We start from the raw sequence: 12916 nt of genomic DNA, 5'->3' as shown, positions 1-12916 counted from the left end.
ATCAGCACACCAAAGAATGGCCTTCTTTTTGCCTCTGTATAGTGCTATGTTTCCAAAGTGACTTTCAATGGAATGTGTTAAGGCAAATTAATTGCTGCTTTTAGACGGGAACAAACTTCCAAATCCTTCACGTTCTCCGGCAATCACTATGAATTTGAGAAGTTTGAAAATGTTGGAAACTCCTTCAGTTGTGCAATGAGAAGTACAGCCTTTAAGAATTGAGGATTCTTAAATGCCCTGATCCTGCAGAGCAGGGCAGGGTTTGCTGATGGTTTCAGCTGTTCCTAAAGATCCTGTCGGGCTGTCTTAGACACTTGGAGCCAGGGATTCCTTCCAACCTGGGCCATTTTGGGGGGGCCGGGGGCAGCCCCAGGGCAGGTGACAGTGTGTGCAAGGTCCCTTTGTGACATGCTGCAGCATGGTCAGCCTGGAATGGAACAGGACAGGGTTTCCAAGCGCCCTCCCTTTGTGACATGTGGAGACATAGGAGCTGGCGGTGACAAGAGCACGCCACAGTGCTTGGTGCACGCATCAGGACAGGACAGAACCGAGTAGTGCTGTGAGGAGCCCCCCCACAGCGTGCTCATTTGTGTCTGACCCAGCAATTTTCCAAGGCGTTATTCCTGCAGCTGACCTCGCGGCCAGACTGTGGGACTTGGTGATCAGAATCATTTACGAGGAGTCTCCTGTCATTGTGGCAGGAGCCCTCCAGACCACAGTGCAGGACTTGCTGTCCTGCAGCCTTCCTGAGGTGCTCCTCTGTCTCAGGTGTCTTCAAGGCTCAACTGCAATTGTTGACTTGGATATATCCTGAGGCATCTCTCTAGAAGGTGCCTTCAAGGTTAGCTGGTGGAATGGCGGGCAGATTTCTCAGCCTGTGCAAAGTGTTCAGGGGGGGAAAAAAGAAAGGCCCTGGAGCTGCCCCAGCACAACAGCCTGAAGAGCCAGAGCAGATCCAGACACTGCAGGATGGTGAGTGGCAGAGTGGGGCCACAGGGCTGATGCCTGCAGCCAGCTTGACCCCATCCTATCCCATCCCATCCCAGCCCATCCCATCCCAGCCCATCCCATCACCTGGGGACATGCCCATGGACAGGACGGAACAGGGGCCGCGCTCCATCCCCTGGGGCATCCCGGGGTTGTCCCTGCCTGGGGAGCGCAGGGCTGGGCTGTGTTCTCCGGCCTCTCCCACAGCCCCTCAGCTCTGGCTGCGCTCGCTCTTTGCCAGATGCAGCCCTGGGCCGGACACAAGAGCAGGAACCCGCCCGTGGCCGCTTCCACAGAACCCTGAAGGTACCAGCAGCCATCACCACCTGGGCTGGGCCTGCTGTCACTGCTCAGCCCAGCACCATGCTTGGAGCACTCCATGGAACACTCCGGGCTTCCCTGTCCTTTGTTCTCCTGCAGATGTTCCGGAGGTTCCTGCGCATTTGGCGTAGAAAGACCGGCAGCACAGCAGCTGAGGGCCCGGCCGAGCCTGACTCGGGGATGACTGAGCTCCAGGCAGAGCCTGATGTCAGCCCAGATTCAGCTGAGATCTCAGAAGATTCTGAGGCTGGAATGAATGGTCATAGGACAAAGCCTGAGATGGCAGTGACTGAGGATGTGGCCATCACAACCGCCAAAACCAGAGAGACTCAGGGCCTCACAAATACTGGTACCACGCCTGCTCCAACTATGATTCCTGCTCCCACTATGGATTTTTTCAAAGAGAGTGCTGTTCCTTCTCAGCAGTGGGTAAGCAGCCGGGGGCCAGGCCTGGAGGCCTCCCAGGATGGTGTGTCCCCTCAAGCCACGGTCACTGGGCCCCTCAGCCTTTTAGGCCAGCACAGTGTGGCAGGAACAGAAGCACTTCTTGGGGGAAGATGGGCAAGTTTCTCCCTTGGACAGTGCTCCAAGTCTCCCCCATGTCTCCTCCAGGTGCCAGCCAAGGTGAAGAACATCCACCAGAGTCTCCTGTCCCACGTCTCTGCGGATGCCAGGCTGCAAAGGGACATTGTGAGGCTGGCTGAAGAACACCCTGCTGACGTGGTGCTGACCCTCCTGCGCTGTGCCCCAATATGTGACAGGTACGGGGCCCACGAGTCTTCAGAGCTCAGGGCTCAGCAGCCTTTAGGGCCCGTGGCCCTGCACAGCCTGTCCAATGGGGTCTGCCAGACAGGCAGAGAGGCCCAGGACCCTCAGGCCCCTCTGTTTCCTGAGCCTGCTGCCAGTGCTCCTTCCCTGCCCTTCAGGGCACCGGGGCTCTGTCACCTGGGCCCCCACAGCTGCACAGGGCATGGTGCTGTGACTGAGATGCCCCTGACACAGAGCTCCCATCCCACAGAGCAGCTGCAATGATGTGGAGAGCCATAGCCTCATCGGGACCAGCAGTGGAGAAAGTGCTGCCAACACTGCTCTGTGTGATGGAGGACTGGCCACAGCACAGAATGTGCACCTCCTATGGGGACAACGAGGCTGTTTTTGCCCTGGCTGTGAGTTTCTGGACCTGGCCTCTGCTCGCCCCCAGGTCACCTTTCCAGCAGCATTCCATCCTCTCCGTGCCTCAGGCGCTGGGCTGAAACCGGGGCTAGGGGCAGGCTCAGGGGGCACCAGGCCCGCTGCTCCCCCTGCCTCTGCCCTTGGGCCCTGCCCATGGACACCTCGGCACTGAGCGCTGCCTTGGGATGCTTCTTTTGCAGGCAACTCTGGTGATCTGGGTGATCGTGCCTGTGTACAACAAGGCGACGATCCCTTTTACTGGGCGATTGTTTGTGGCTCTGCTCTTCCATGTTGCCATCACCACACAGCAGATGCCACCAGAGGAAGTTGATAACTTCTGGAGAGCGTGCTGGGAGGAACACCGCCTTCCCAGCGAGCCCAACAGGTCCCAGTCCTCCTGTCCTTCCCGTGCCCTTGTGGCCAGTGCCAGTGCTCCCAGTGTGACCTGGGCTTTGCTCTGCACACAGGTTTGCAGTGCAGGCCATGAAGGCTCTGCTCTACCGACTGCCGTGTGACAAGGTGGTGATGGCTATGGAGCGCAAGCGTGGCAGGGACACGCTGCTGCATGCTCACACCCAGCACTATGCCGTGGGTCTGCTGGCCAGGTGAGAACCCCCTCTCCCCACTGCCCCCGGCATTTGTGCCCTGTCCCCAGGTGCCACTCACAGTCCCTGTGGTCATGGGCCAGAGGGCCTTGTCACCGAGGAACAGCCGAGCAGACTGGAAAAGGCTGGGAAAGGAGGGTGCCCAGAAAGGGCTGCCTCACAACGCGCCCACATCCCCTCCAGGGATGCTGGGGAAAGACCGGACCACTGTGACTCAGTCCTGGGAGAAGATTGGTCTCCCCACCTCAGCGCCTTTTTCCCCCCTGCCAGGGAGATGCGCCGTGTCTCGATCCTTTTCTGTTCTTGCATCGCACCCCACGTGCTCTGGCACCTCAGCAGGGAGGAGCCGTGCTGGGATCTGCCCTTCCTGGCATTCCTTGTGGAATGTGAGCCTGTTGGTCAGTGCTGCCTCGCTCAGCTGCCTCCCAGCTCCCTGCCCTCTCGTAGCCACAGCTGCCAGGACAGTGCCCACGCCCTGTGCTGCTGCCTGGGCCCAGCCCTGTGCGCTTCTGGGCTCCTGCCAGCTGGCTCCCCTGTCACTGCCCTGTGCCTTTCAGGTCCTGGATTGCCTGGATTTGAGTAAATGTGGTGGCAGCGTCCTGAACATCATGTCAAGGCACCTCCAGAGTGAATGCAGTCAGAGGCATCGCCTGGCACTCAGAGGCCTCGTGCTGCTCAGCAAGGATCCCTCGATGGTGAGAAGGGGGCAGCAGCTGAAGCTGCGCCAGGCAAAGCAGCCCCTTGGGCTGGCAGGGCTTCAGGAGCTGAGGCAGCTACTCCCAGCTCTCCTGCCTCACCTGCCCCAGTGCTTTGGGACAGGCCTTTGGCCTGTGGGCCCTGCAGCAGCAGGGTGGGGCTGCAGTGCCAGGGCGGTGTTGGCCATGCAGCCGTCCATGGCTTCCCAGCACAGCCTTGTGTTCCACACAGGCCGGAAGGATGTGCAGTCTGTCTTGCAGCCTTCTGGAGCTGCTGAGGGATGCAGATGGAGAGGTGGTCAGCATGAGGCTCCGTGTGCTCACGAATGTGCTCCCGCACCACAGCATCCTGCTATCCAGCAACAGTGCCCCAAAGCTGGCTGAGGTGCTCCTGCTGCTCTTTGACCACGTAAGGTTCTGCATCCTGAGCCACAGGCATCGGGTGCTTCCCAGAAACTTTGTGCCCTGTGGATTTTCAGGCCTTTGCCCAGGTGGGCCTGGAGTAGCTGGTGTAGGTCTTTTCCTTTCCTCTAGAAAAACAGCCACGTGCAGTTGCTCTGCATTCAGCTCTTCTGTAAGCTGATGGAATTGGTAGCGGATGAGGGGAAAAAGCCCCTGAAGACAATTGTGAACAAGAGCCTGTACGCACTTTTAATCTACTGCCATGATGACAACTGGCACGTGGCAAAGGTGAGCATTTCTATGATGCTGGGAGGGGGCTCGGCTGCCTCCTGCCCTGGCGCCTGGCGGGCTGCAGCCTCCTCCAGGCCTTGGCACAGGGACACAGGTCTTGTGCCCTGGGCTGTGGGGCCATCTCTGGGTCTCTGCTGCTCTCCAGGCCTCTCGGGAAACGCTGCATTGTGCGGCCAAGTTCCTGACGAGGAGAGATCTCGAACAGCTGGTGGAGAAGGAGCAGCTGTCAAAGTTTGTCAAGTGCCTGGTAAGAACGGCCTGGAAGGCCCAGCCTCAGCCTGGAGAAGCCCCCTGAGCGCGGTGCTCAGTGTGTGGGCTGGCAGCTGTGCCCCTGCCCGCTGCTGCACCCAGAGGCCGCGCGGGCTCTTCTCCAGGCTCCCGTGGGCCCCAGCCGGGTGCCGATGGAGCCCCGGCCCGGCGGGGCTGCGGGGCGGCCCCGCGGCTCCCCGGGCAGCAGCCGGCCCTCTGACCCCTCCAGAGCCCGGCACCAGCGGCTGCTGGCCGGGCCTCAGGGCTGTGCAGCCAGGGGAGGCCGGGGCTGGGCGCAGGGAGCGGCCGGCCCAGGGGCTGAGCCCGCACCAAGCCTTCCCTCCTGCCGCTCTCTCCAGCTGGCAGAGGACAGGAGCCGAGCGGCCGAGCACCTGCGCCGGGCCCTGCCCTACCTGGAGAGCCCAGAGGAGCCCCTGCGAGCGGCGGCCCTCAGCTTCATGGGTGAGCCACGAGCCCGGGCTCCCTCCCCGCCCCGCCGCAGCTCGGCCCCAGCCCCGCCTGCTGCCCCGGCAGCGCCATCCGGGCCCGGTGCCGGGGAGCCCCGCCTGGCCTGGGCGCTGCTGTCGCCCTCCGGCAGCCGTGCCCTCGGGCGGCAGCGTGCGGCAAGGGCCCGGGCTGAGCCCTGCCGGGCCACGAGGCCGTGTGGCCGCAGGGCTGGCAGTGCCGCTGGCAGGGAGCTGTGCCGCTGGGGCCAAGATGAGCTCTTTGTTCTCAGGGATGGACGAGTTTCCCATGATGAGGGGGCAGCAGGAAGAGCTCCACGGCCTCAGTCAGGGCGCTCCAGGCAGAGCTGACGCTGGGCACAATTCTTGTGGCTTCAGCCCTCTCCCTGCCTCTACATAGCTCCCTCCCTCTAGATAGCTCCCTCCCTCCAGCCCTCAGACACTCTCCATCCCCATTTTTTCCCTCCACTCTTCCTGTCTTTTGACCGCTCCACTCCTCTAGCCCTCAGACCCTGCCCATTCCCTTTTTTTACCTCCCAGCTCATCCCTTTGTTTCATCTTCCATTAATAAAGAGTTTGGCTTTTTCACTTTGCCTCCGTCTCTGTGGAGATGAAACGACGCCAATCCCGAGCCCTGGGACACACAGACCCCTGCTGCCGTTCTCTTCCACACCGTCTTTTGTGCACACACACAGAGGAATGAGGGCAGATCAGGCTGGAAAGGTGCCCATGCTGAAGCTGCAGTTCCACACCACTGTGGAGCTGCAGATCTTGCTGAGCACCCTGGAGTCCCTGGAATTTGGAAGAGCCAACCTGAGGATGCTCTGAAGCCAGCTGTGAGGGATTCCATGGCAAGCATCCACGGAGGGCAAAGGAGCTTGGAATGCTGGAAGGTTTCAAGAATAGCTTCCTGAAAGCACAGCAGTGCTCCATCCCTGCACAGCATGAGGAAGAGGACAGAACCAGCGACCATCCGGGCTTAACAGGGAGCTTTAGGTGTGCCTAAGAGCAAATGAAGCAGCAGCGCGGTGCCCGAGACTGGGACGCGCCACCGTGCCAGTGCCCGGAGCGCTGTCAGGCAGTGCTGGGATCCCGGGTGTGGTTCTGGTCTCCAGAGGTGAGGAATGGCAGCCCCAGGCTCAGAGCCAGTCAGAAAGCCAACCAAGTGAGCCCACAGAGAGGGCACCCTTCCAGTTTCTCTTGGGCATGGCTGCAAAACAGCCCCTGCTGCTTCTTCCTCCGCCTGTGTTTGGGGTGTGCTGCTGGCAGAGGCAGCCAGGTTGTGCTCTGCCTTCCAAAGCCTGTTGGGAGCAGGCATGAAAAGCGCTGCGTGCGCAGCGGAGAGTCCTGGAAGGTGCTGGTAAGAGCGTCCTGTGGGAACAGGGCTCTGGTCTGTGGCCGGGAACAGCCTGCTTTTGGTGCCGTGAGTGCAGGCAGGAGTTGAGGCAGGTGAAGAGGCAGTGAGCAGCTTGTGTTTGTAGAGGGCCTGGGGCTGCACGTCTGAACCTCCACCTGGAAACGCACTTGGGGGAATAGGAGCGAGAGCTGGAGTGCCTGGCCTGAAAGGACATGAAGTCCTTCAGCCTTGCCAGTGTTCCTTAAGGGTGTGTTGGTGTTCCCCAGAAAAGCTGTGCCTCTGGGAAAACGCCTTTGGAGGAAAGGGGCTTGCTTCTCAGGGAAAGCGCTTCCCAGGGAGCTCCCACTGAGGCAGGTGCAAGGGGGCACCGGCGGAGGCGCGGTCGCAGCGCTCACGGGCCGGGGGCAGCGGGCGGGAGGCGAGCGGCGTCGGAAGAGGGCTGCACCTCCCTTTCCTGACCCCCGCACGCGTCCCTCTCAAGACGCTGGAAGCGACCGCGTGCCGGAAAATCCCGCCGGGGTGGCATGCAGGCGGCGCAGGCGGCGGAGCGGGGCCCCGGCTTTCCCCGCCCTTTCTGCCGCCATCTTTGGAAGGTCAAGCGAGTCGTCCCCGTCCCGCCGCGTCCCTGTCTCGTCCCGCCGCATTCTCACCGTCTCCACTCTCACACAAACCGCCCCCCTCCCGGCCCCCCTCCGGTGCAGGGAAATGCAGGAGAACGCGAAAGCATCGGGGCAGAGCAGCCGCTGGAGGTGCCCGAGCCGTCTCCCCCTTGCCCGCAGGGCCGGAGTTGCCCACCGCCGGCAGCTGACAGGTACGCTGACAGCACGGGCGGCTCCGGCACGCTTTGCCTCGCTGTGTTCCGGTGCCGTGCTGCTGCGGGAGGACGGGGCCAGCGCTCCAAAGGCCAGAGCAGAGCGCTGGCGAATGGGAGGCGAGGAAGGCTTGGGCTAAGGATGGATTGCAACTGGGCTGCCTGTAAGTGTGCAGAGACCTTTGTCATCCACGCTGCCAAAAGGACCACCTGGTACACCCTATAGGTGTGCCTTGTGTTTCACGTGTTTTCATTTCCTGTTTGTGTCATCCCAAAAAGCAGGGACGGAGCAAATGGGACTGGTTCCCACTGTTGCTGTGTGAAGGCTTTTTACAGGCTACTGTATTGATGTCATCTTTTTTTCACCCCAAGCTTGGCTTCTCCCATCCTTTTCCCGTGGCTGCTGAATTGGGTGTTCCCAGGAGGGCTGGGTTCCTCAGCAGGGGTCTTAGGAGTTACTATGGATTCTGATTTTTCTGAAGCTGTATGGAAGCGTGCTAGCAAATCAGCTCTTTTCTCTCCTGAAAAGCTTTCCATCTATGTCCACCCGTGCGTCTCTGTGTTTTAATCACATAGGCGGATGCACTGAGGTTTTTATTTTCTAGGCCAAAAGCTGAGGCAGATGAGTGTTTGCTTTGTCTGAGTGAGAAGGGGCATTTGTGCTGGAGAGCTGCGGTTGGGAGGAAAAGATGGACTAAAGGTGCTCTGGGGACGGGCACGGGAGGAAACGCTTGCAGAGAAAGGCAAGGCAGTGATGATTGCGGAGGAGAAATGAGAGGTGGTTGCTTCCGATCCATGGGGACTTTCCTTGGGAGTGATGGATCAGAGAGCGTACAGAAGCAGAGAGCATCTTCTGGCTGTTGCTGCTCCGTAAACTTCTCCCTGGCTTCACAGGTCCGTGCTGGAGAGTGGGAGAAGGGTCCCTGCTGGCTGCCATGTCCTGGGTGGGCACAGAGCTCTGACCTTGGCCAGATGGACTGGTGAGTATTGAATCAATCCCTGCCTCCTCGTGAACAAGTTGTTTGAAGGAGTCGTCGGCAGGGACGGCTTTTAGCCGGCTGCAGTTTGGTTTCTTTCTCACAGGTTTCCAGGTGTTTTGATCCTGACGTCGCCAAAGCCTCAGGTTTGCTGAACTGGGGCTCTTACCTGTGTGACCCGTGAAATGTCCCGGAAGCTGATCGATGTCTTCGTGCTCCCGCTGTGTTCATTTGGGCTGTGCTTCAGGCTTCTCTCCCGGGGCCCTTGCCGTTGCTGTATCTCTTGGATGCCGTGCAGAACGGAATCAGGCAGCCAAGCCTCATGTTCGCCTTCTCCCTCACCCTCTGCGCTGCTCATGTGGCACAGCAGATCCTGAAGCCAGGTACTGGAACGTGCTGCGTGTGTCACTGCTGGGGTGAAAAACAGAGCCCTGGGGAGTGTTGATCCCCTCACCTGCTCTGTGCTCGTGCGCTCTTGCCTGAGCTTTTCCTCCTGGGCAAGAGAAGGGGAGGGTGGGCAGCAATGGGAATGCGCCTCAGAGCAAAGGCCTTCTGCAGTTGCCGGGCTGTTCTCCCAGCTCGGAGCGCTGCACGCTCACTGACTGCAGCTTCCACGAATTGTCATCCGTGCTTGTGGATTGGGAGTGCTGTCCTCCTCCACCATGCCAGCTTTTTCTCTTTACAGAGGAGCACATGTACATAAAGGTAAAGAGATTCCTTCTGTCGCACCGGTGTTTGGACCTGAGGAAGGTACCGGGTTTCCTCCAGCTTTTCTACAGTTTTGATTCTGAGGTGAGAGTCCCATTTTAGGTACCCAGTAATTCTTCAGAAATGTATTAGAAACAGCCGCAAAAATACAATGAAACCTCATTCTCCCACGGGTAGTTAATTAGAAGCGTCTTTCTTATGTTTCATATAGGAATTCAAAATGTTATTTCTGTGGGGTCTTTGTTGTTTTCTTGACACTAATGCACAACGAGTTGTGCTGCGTATGCTCTGTGAGCACAAGAAAAGAATGTTCTGCCCGGCTAGCTACAATTCCTCTTTGAGTTTAGGTTAGTAACTTTGAGTTCAACTGAAGTATTTTAGAAACAGCAACTTCTAAAATTCCCTTTCCACTGCATGTTTGGGCTGCAGACTGACTGTTCCCAGTGGATGTTAGCGATTAAATTTGGTAGGAATGGAAATTGAGAAGTCCAGAAGAAGCTGTGGTGAGCCCTGAGCTGGCACTCAGAGGGAACCGGGGTTTTGTGCTCTTAGGAGCAGGTATCCTTTGGAAATGTCGGAATGTCTGACAGTGGTGTTTTTCTTTGTGGCTTCCCATAGAAAACAGAGCGTGAGTGGATCCTCAGATTTCTTGGGGAAGGGCTGCGTGACAAACATTGCTGTGAGCTTTATGTCTACCAGAGGATTTTCTGGGTCATTCTTGCCTTTTTCAGCAGTCCTTTGTGTGACCAGGGCTCCCAGGTAAGAATTTAAAAAGAACAGTTCCCCAAAACCACTAAAGCTTGTATGGCCTCAAGATCTCAAGTACAAAACAGAAAGGAGCAGCTGATTCTGCCTTGGTCCTCTTGAAAATCTGTTACTTGTTGGTTTTGTGTTTGTGTGGATGGGGAAATAATTTAGGTTGTGTCTAAACCAGTCCCATCCTTATCCCCTGAAACTGGGACCGGTTCCTGCCGTCGTGGAGCCTCACGGGGGTGCCGTGGTTTTGCTCCTGCAGTCGGGGCCTTTTCTTTTTTGGGGTCTCTATTTCCCCAGCCAGCACGTTTGTCACCTGAACAGTGCTTCGGCAGGAGGGAAACTCGCCTGCCGGGAGCTCTCAGGTTTGGGAGCATCCACCCTGAGGATTTCAGGTATCAAAACCTCGGACAAAAAGAGAAAATTGTCTTGCTACCTGAATACTTCTTGTAAGAGCAGCACCTGTGGGGTGAAGCGTTGAAGGGAGAATGTCTTTCCTTCTCTGGAGTTGCTGAGAACAGGCGGTGTTCATTTTAGCTGGGAGTTGATCAGATACCAGCCAAATTGCTCATTTTTAAGTTAGATAATCAGATCTTGGCTGTAAAAGAACAAGTTGCATTTTCTGTTTCAGAGTCGTATTCTGGAGATATGACAGAGTGCTGCCCGTGTCACCTCTAGAGCTGCCCATGAGCTGATAGAGGATCACAGCCTCCTCTCGTGGGTCCTGCACGGCTTAGAGAAAAGGTAACCAGCCAAGTACGGGAGACATGGGGACAATTTCCTGTCCACGGCTGAAGAATGACGTGGCTGAGGATGAAAGCAAGGGGGACAGACCTGGAGACGGGGGCACCGAGGGCTGCACTGGCAGAACTTGCTGAACTCTGAGGTGTCCCTTGTGTTTTTGAGAAGAAAATCAAGAGGCTTTCAGGTGGTGGTAGGAGGGACGATGGTGGGGGGGCTGTGTGATTTGGGAATCACTTCCTTGACAAAGCAAAAGGACACCTTGTGCTGGTGTCTTTAGCTTTTAAATTTCAAGCACCCTCAGTTCCCATCCTGTCACAGGACCTGCTGCACAGGAAGTGGCACAGTAATGGATTTGAGCTGTCTAGAACGTTATTTCTCCTCCCCTTGCCTCTCCCTGACAAAAAAAATCTCTTCTGCAAGCACAGAGTGCCCTGACAGGTTCAGGCAAGTGCACCAAAAGTGCCCTAGAATATGGTCCCCCGTAGGAGATGGACCAGCTGCTGGTGAGGATCTGCCTTTCAAATGTGGTTTTCTTTTTTTTCTTTTTGTTCTGTTTTATTTTGTTTTTCAGGTTTCTGGAGAACAAGGTGATAAATAAAATGATTTCCTTACTCCATCCTTTGTGGCTAATAAATTTAGGAGACAAGAGAGAAAACAGGAATCGGTCCCAGATGCTGCTGTTGAGATGGATATATGATCTATCTATCTGTATATAGATATATGTATATACGTATATCTGTGTAGTGATAATAATGGGATTTTTTATGATACGTTGCTTCACCGTTTTATATTTTTAATAAAGTGTGATTTTAAGTTATTAGTTATGATATTTTATTATAGTTATTGGCTAAAGTAACATTTTCTTGTATTTTATTGGTATCAAGTAATTAATGTTAATCATTAATTGGTAAGAGTTTGTAATGAATTATTAAGCTATGAATATTGTTCATTAAGGTACGTCTTTTTTAACTGTAGGTATTTTCATGTGTTTATATGGGTTTTTATGTTAATGATTTGGGGGTTTTATGTTATGAATATATTAGTATTTTATTAGGTTTTTCTTGTTAGTTTAGTTGTTTGGTGTGTAGATTATTCATTAAGTATGTTTATCTATAAATGTTTTAAATTTAAGTTATAAATATACTTGTTAAGGATTTTTGTAGAGTTCTATGTAAAAATTTAAATCGGTAGGGGAGATAAAAAGCAGTAATTATTAATAAGATGAGTATTTTAGTTTTTAATAATGATTTAAGTTATTTAGTGATGTTTTAATTCTTGAAAATATTATTTCGTTGTTTTTTATTTATGTGTGATTGATTAATTTAAAATTTTTGTAATGTTTTTGTAAATTGATTTCTTGTGATTTCATCAATTTATATATTTTTTAAATGTTTTATATTTATGATTATGTGTGAATACTAAAAAATTAACAGTTGTTTTATTTTGTAAGGTAGTATGTTTAAAGATGTTCCTATTTGGCAGTAATTTATTTAATGTTATAGATGTGTTATTGTTTCATTTGGCTAGTTAATAAGTAAGTTCATTTAATGTGGTTCAAGTGTGAGTTGTAGTTATTTTAGGTGTTAAAAGAGATGCAGAAATAATAGAATTAGGTTATTAAAAGGTCGTACTGTTTTGATACTGAGAAGTAAATTTGTGTTGGAGCGATTGGGTATTTTTGGGTGGGTGTTCTTTTTTTTGGGTTTTTTTTTTTGGGGGTTTTTTTTTTTGGTGTTTTTTTAATGTATTATTGTTAAGTTTGGTCTTAGTGGATTAATTGTTTTAAATTGTAGGTTTGCTGTTTTGAGGTAACTTCTTTGTGGTTTTGTGTGGTTTGGGGGTTGTTTTGTAACTAAATATTGTACAAGTATTTGTTTGTAATGATTTTAGTAATTTTACTTTTGGTGGTTTACCTGTAATTTGGGGTATGAGTGTATAAATGTTATTTTAATTTTAAGAGTTTATGTTATGTGTAAGTTTTTTTATTTGCAATTTAGTGTTTGTAAAGGATAAGGTTAGTTGTGAGGAGGTATACAAACGAGACACGTTGAAAAGAGATTTTTCGGGTTGGTGACTGATAAACAGTGTATTTGGATGCGTGGTTTTAGTTAGTGTTACTTGTTTGTTCTGTTTTGGTTGTGGAACTATTTCTTTTAGGGTTTTTTTGTGTGTTTTAAATAAGGCTTGACACAGTGAGTAGGACTCGTGTGTGATTTTTCTTTTTTTAAGTGTGGAAACTTAAGTATAACGTGTTCTTTAGGTTATGAAATTGACGGGACTACTTTATCGACTACTTACTGAGTCTTGTAGTTGAGTAGGTTTTTGTAACTGTGATTTTGAAATCAAAGAAGAAAACTGAGGATACGAAGGAGGTAGAGA

At 53.5% G+C, this 12916-nt stretch overlaps 3 protein-coding genes across 6 annotated transcripts; all 3 read left to right on the top strand.

Moving 5' to 3' along the window:
• Nucleotides 1-504: 504 nt before the first annotated feature.
• LOC128792301 (uncharacterized) lies at nucleotides 505-3751 on the top strand. 2 transcript variants are annotated; one of them, XM_053950585.1, is made up of 9 exons: nucleotides 505-972; nucleotides 1235-1293; nucleotides 1408-1737; nucleotides 1921-2069; nucleotides 2327-2474; nucleotides 2682-2866; nucleotides 2949-3086; nucleotides 3357-3484; nucleotides 3644-3751. In XM_053950585.1, exons 1-9 carry the CDS (start codon nucleotides 855-857, stop codon nucleotides 3667-3669), a joined length of 1281 nt encoding a protein of 426 aa, XP_053806560.1. In that variant the 5' UTR covers nucleotides 505-854; the 3' UTR covers nucleotides 3670-3751. The 2 variants fall into 2 exon arrangements, with proteins under 2 accessions (XP_053806560.1, XP_053806559.1); XM_053950584.1 differs by having other exon boundaries at nucleotides 1229-1293.
• A 36-nt stretch (nucleotides 3752-3787) lies between these two features.
• LOC128792302 (uncharacterized) lies at nucleotides 3788-5775 on the top strand. Its single transcript, XM_053950586.1, has 5 exons — nucleotides 3788-4190; nucleotides 4316-4471; nucleotides 4620-4721; nucleotides 5083-5185; nucleotides 5460-5775. The coding sequence occupies exons 1-5, from the start codon at nucleotides 4023-4025 to the stop codon at nucleotides 5585-5587; spliced, it is 657 nt and encodes a 218-aa protein (XP_053806561.1). The 5' UTR covers nucleotides 3788-4022; the 3' UTR covers nucleotides 5588-5775.
• A 1431-nt stretch (nucleotides 5776-7206) lies between these two features.
• Nucleotides 7207-11354, top strand: LOC128792571 (nucleolar pre-ribosomal-associated protein 1-like). Of its 3 annotated transcripts, none has more exons than XR_008432447.1 (8): nucleotides 7207-7355; nucleotides 8250-8335; nucleotides 8439-8478; nucleotides 8580-8715; nucleotides 9018-9124; nucleotides 9659-9799; nucleotides 10425-10537; nucleotides 11109-11354. XR_008432447.1 is itself a non-coding variant. In XM_053951090.1 (7 exons), the coding sequence occupies exons 2-7, from the start codon at nucleotides 8328-8330 to the stop codon at nucleotides 10443-10445; spliced, it is 453 nt and encodes a 150-aa protein (XP_053807065.1). In that variant the 5' UTR covers nucleotides 7207-7355; nucleotides 8250-8327; the 3' UTR covers nucleotides 10446-10701. The 3 variants fall into 3 exon arrangements, 1 of the variants encoding a protein (XP_053807065.1); XR_008432445.1 differs by lacking the exon at nucleotides 11109-11354 and adding an exon at nucleotides 10856-11102; XM_053951090.1 differs by lacking the exon at nucleotides 11109-11354 and having other exon boundaries at nucleotides 10425-10701.
• The last annotated feature ends 1562 nt before the right edge of the window (nucleotides 11355-12916 follow it).

This window comes from Vidua chalybeata, chromosome 9 (assembly GCF_026979565.1).
Source record: "Vidua chalybeata isolate OUT-0048 chromosome 9, bVidCha1 merged haplotype, whole genome shotgun sequence".
Classification (NCBI taxonomy): Eukaryota; Metazoa; Chordata; class Aves; order Passeriformes; family Viduidae; genus Vidua; species Vidua chalybeata.
This window is presented reverse-complemented; position numbering and strand designations above follow the sequence as displayed.

Coding starts and splice junctions, on each gene's coding strand:
- LOC128792302 (XM_053950586.1), top strand. CDS start 4,023: ATGTGCAGTCTGTCTTGCAGCCTTCTGGAGCTGCTGAGGGATGCAGAT. Junction 4,472..4,619: donor ACAACTGGCACGTGGCAAAG/GTGAGCATTTCT, acceptor GCTGCTCTCCAG/GCCTCTCGGGAAACGCTGCA. Junction 4,722..5,082: donor CAAAGTTTGTCAAGTGCCTG/GTAAGAACGGCC, acceptor CGCTCTCTCCAG/CTGGCAGAGGACAGGAGCCG.
- LOC128792571 (XM_053951090.1), top strand. Junction 9,125..9,658: donor TCTACAGTTTTGATTCTGAG/GTGAGAGTCCCA, acceptor GGCTTCCCATAG/AAAACAGAGCGTGAGTGGAT. Junction 9,800..10,424: donor TGTGTGACCAGGGCTCCCAG/GTAAGAATTTAA, acceptor TTTCTGTTTCAG/AGTCGTATTCTGGAGATATG.
- LOC128792301 (XM_053950584.1), top strand. CDS start 855: ATGGCGGGCAGATTTCTCAGCCTGTGCAAAGTGTTCAGGGGGGGAAAA. Junction 3,087..3,356: donor GCCGTGGGTCTGCTGGCCAG/GTGAGAACCCCC, acceptor CCCCCCTGCCAG/GGAGATGCGCCGTGTCTCGA. Junction 3,485..3,643: donor TGTGGAATGTGAGCCTGTTG/GTCAGTGCTGCC, acceptor TGTGCCTTTCAG/GTCCTGGATTGCCTGGATTT.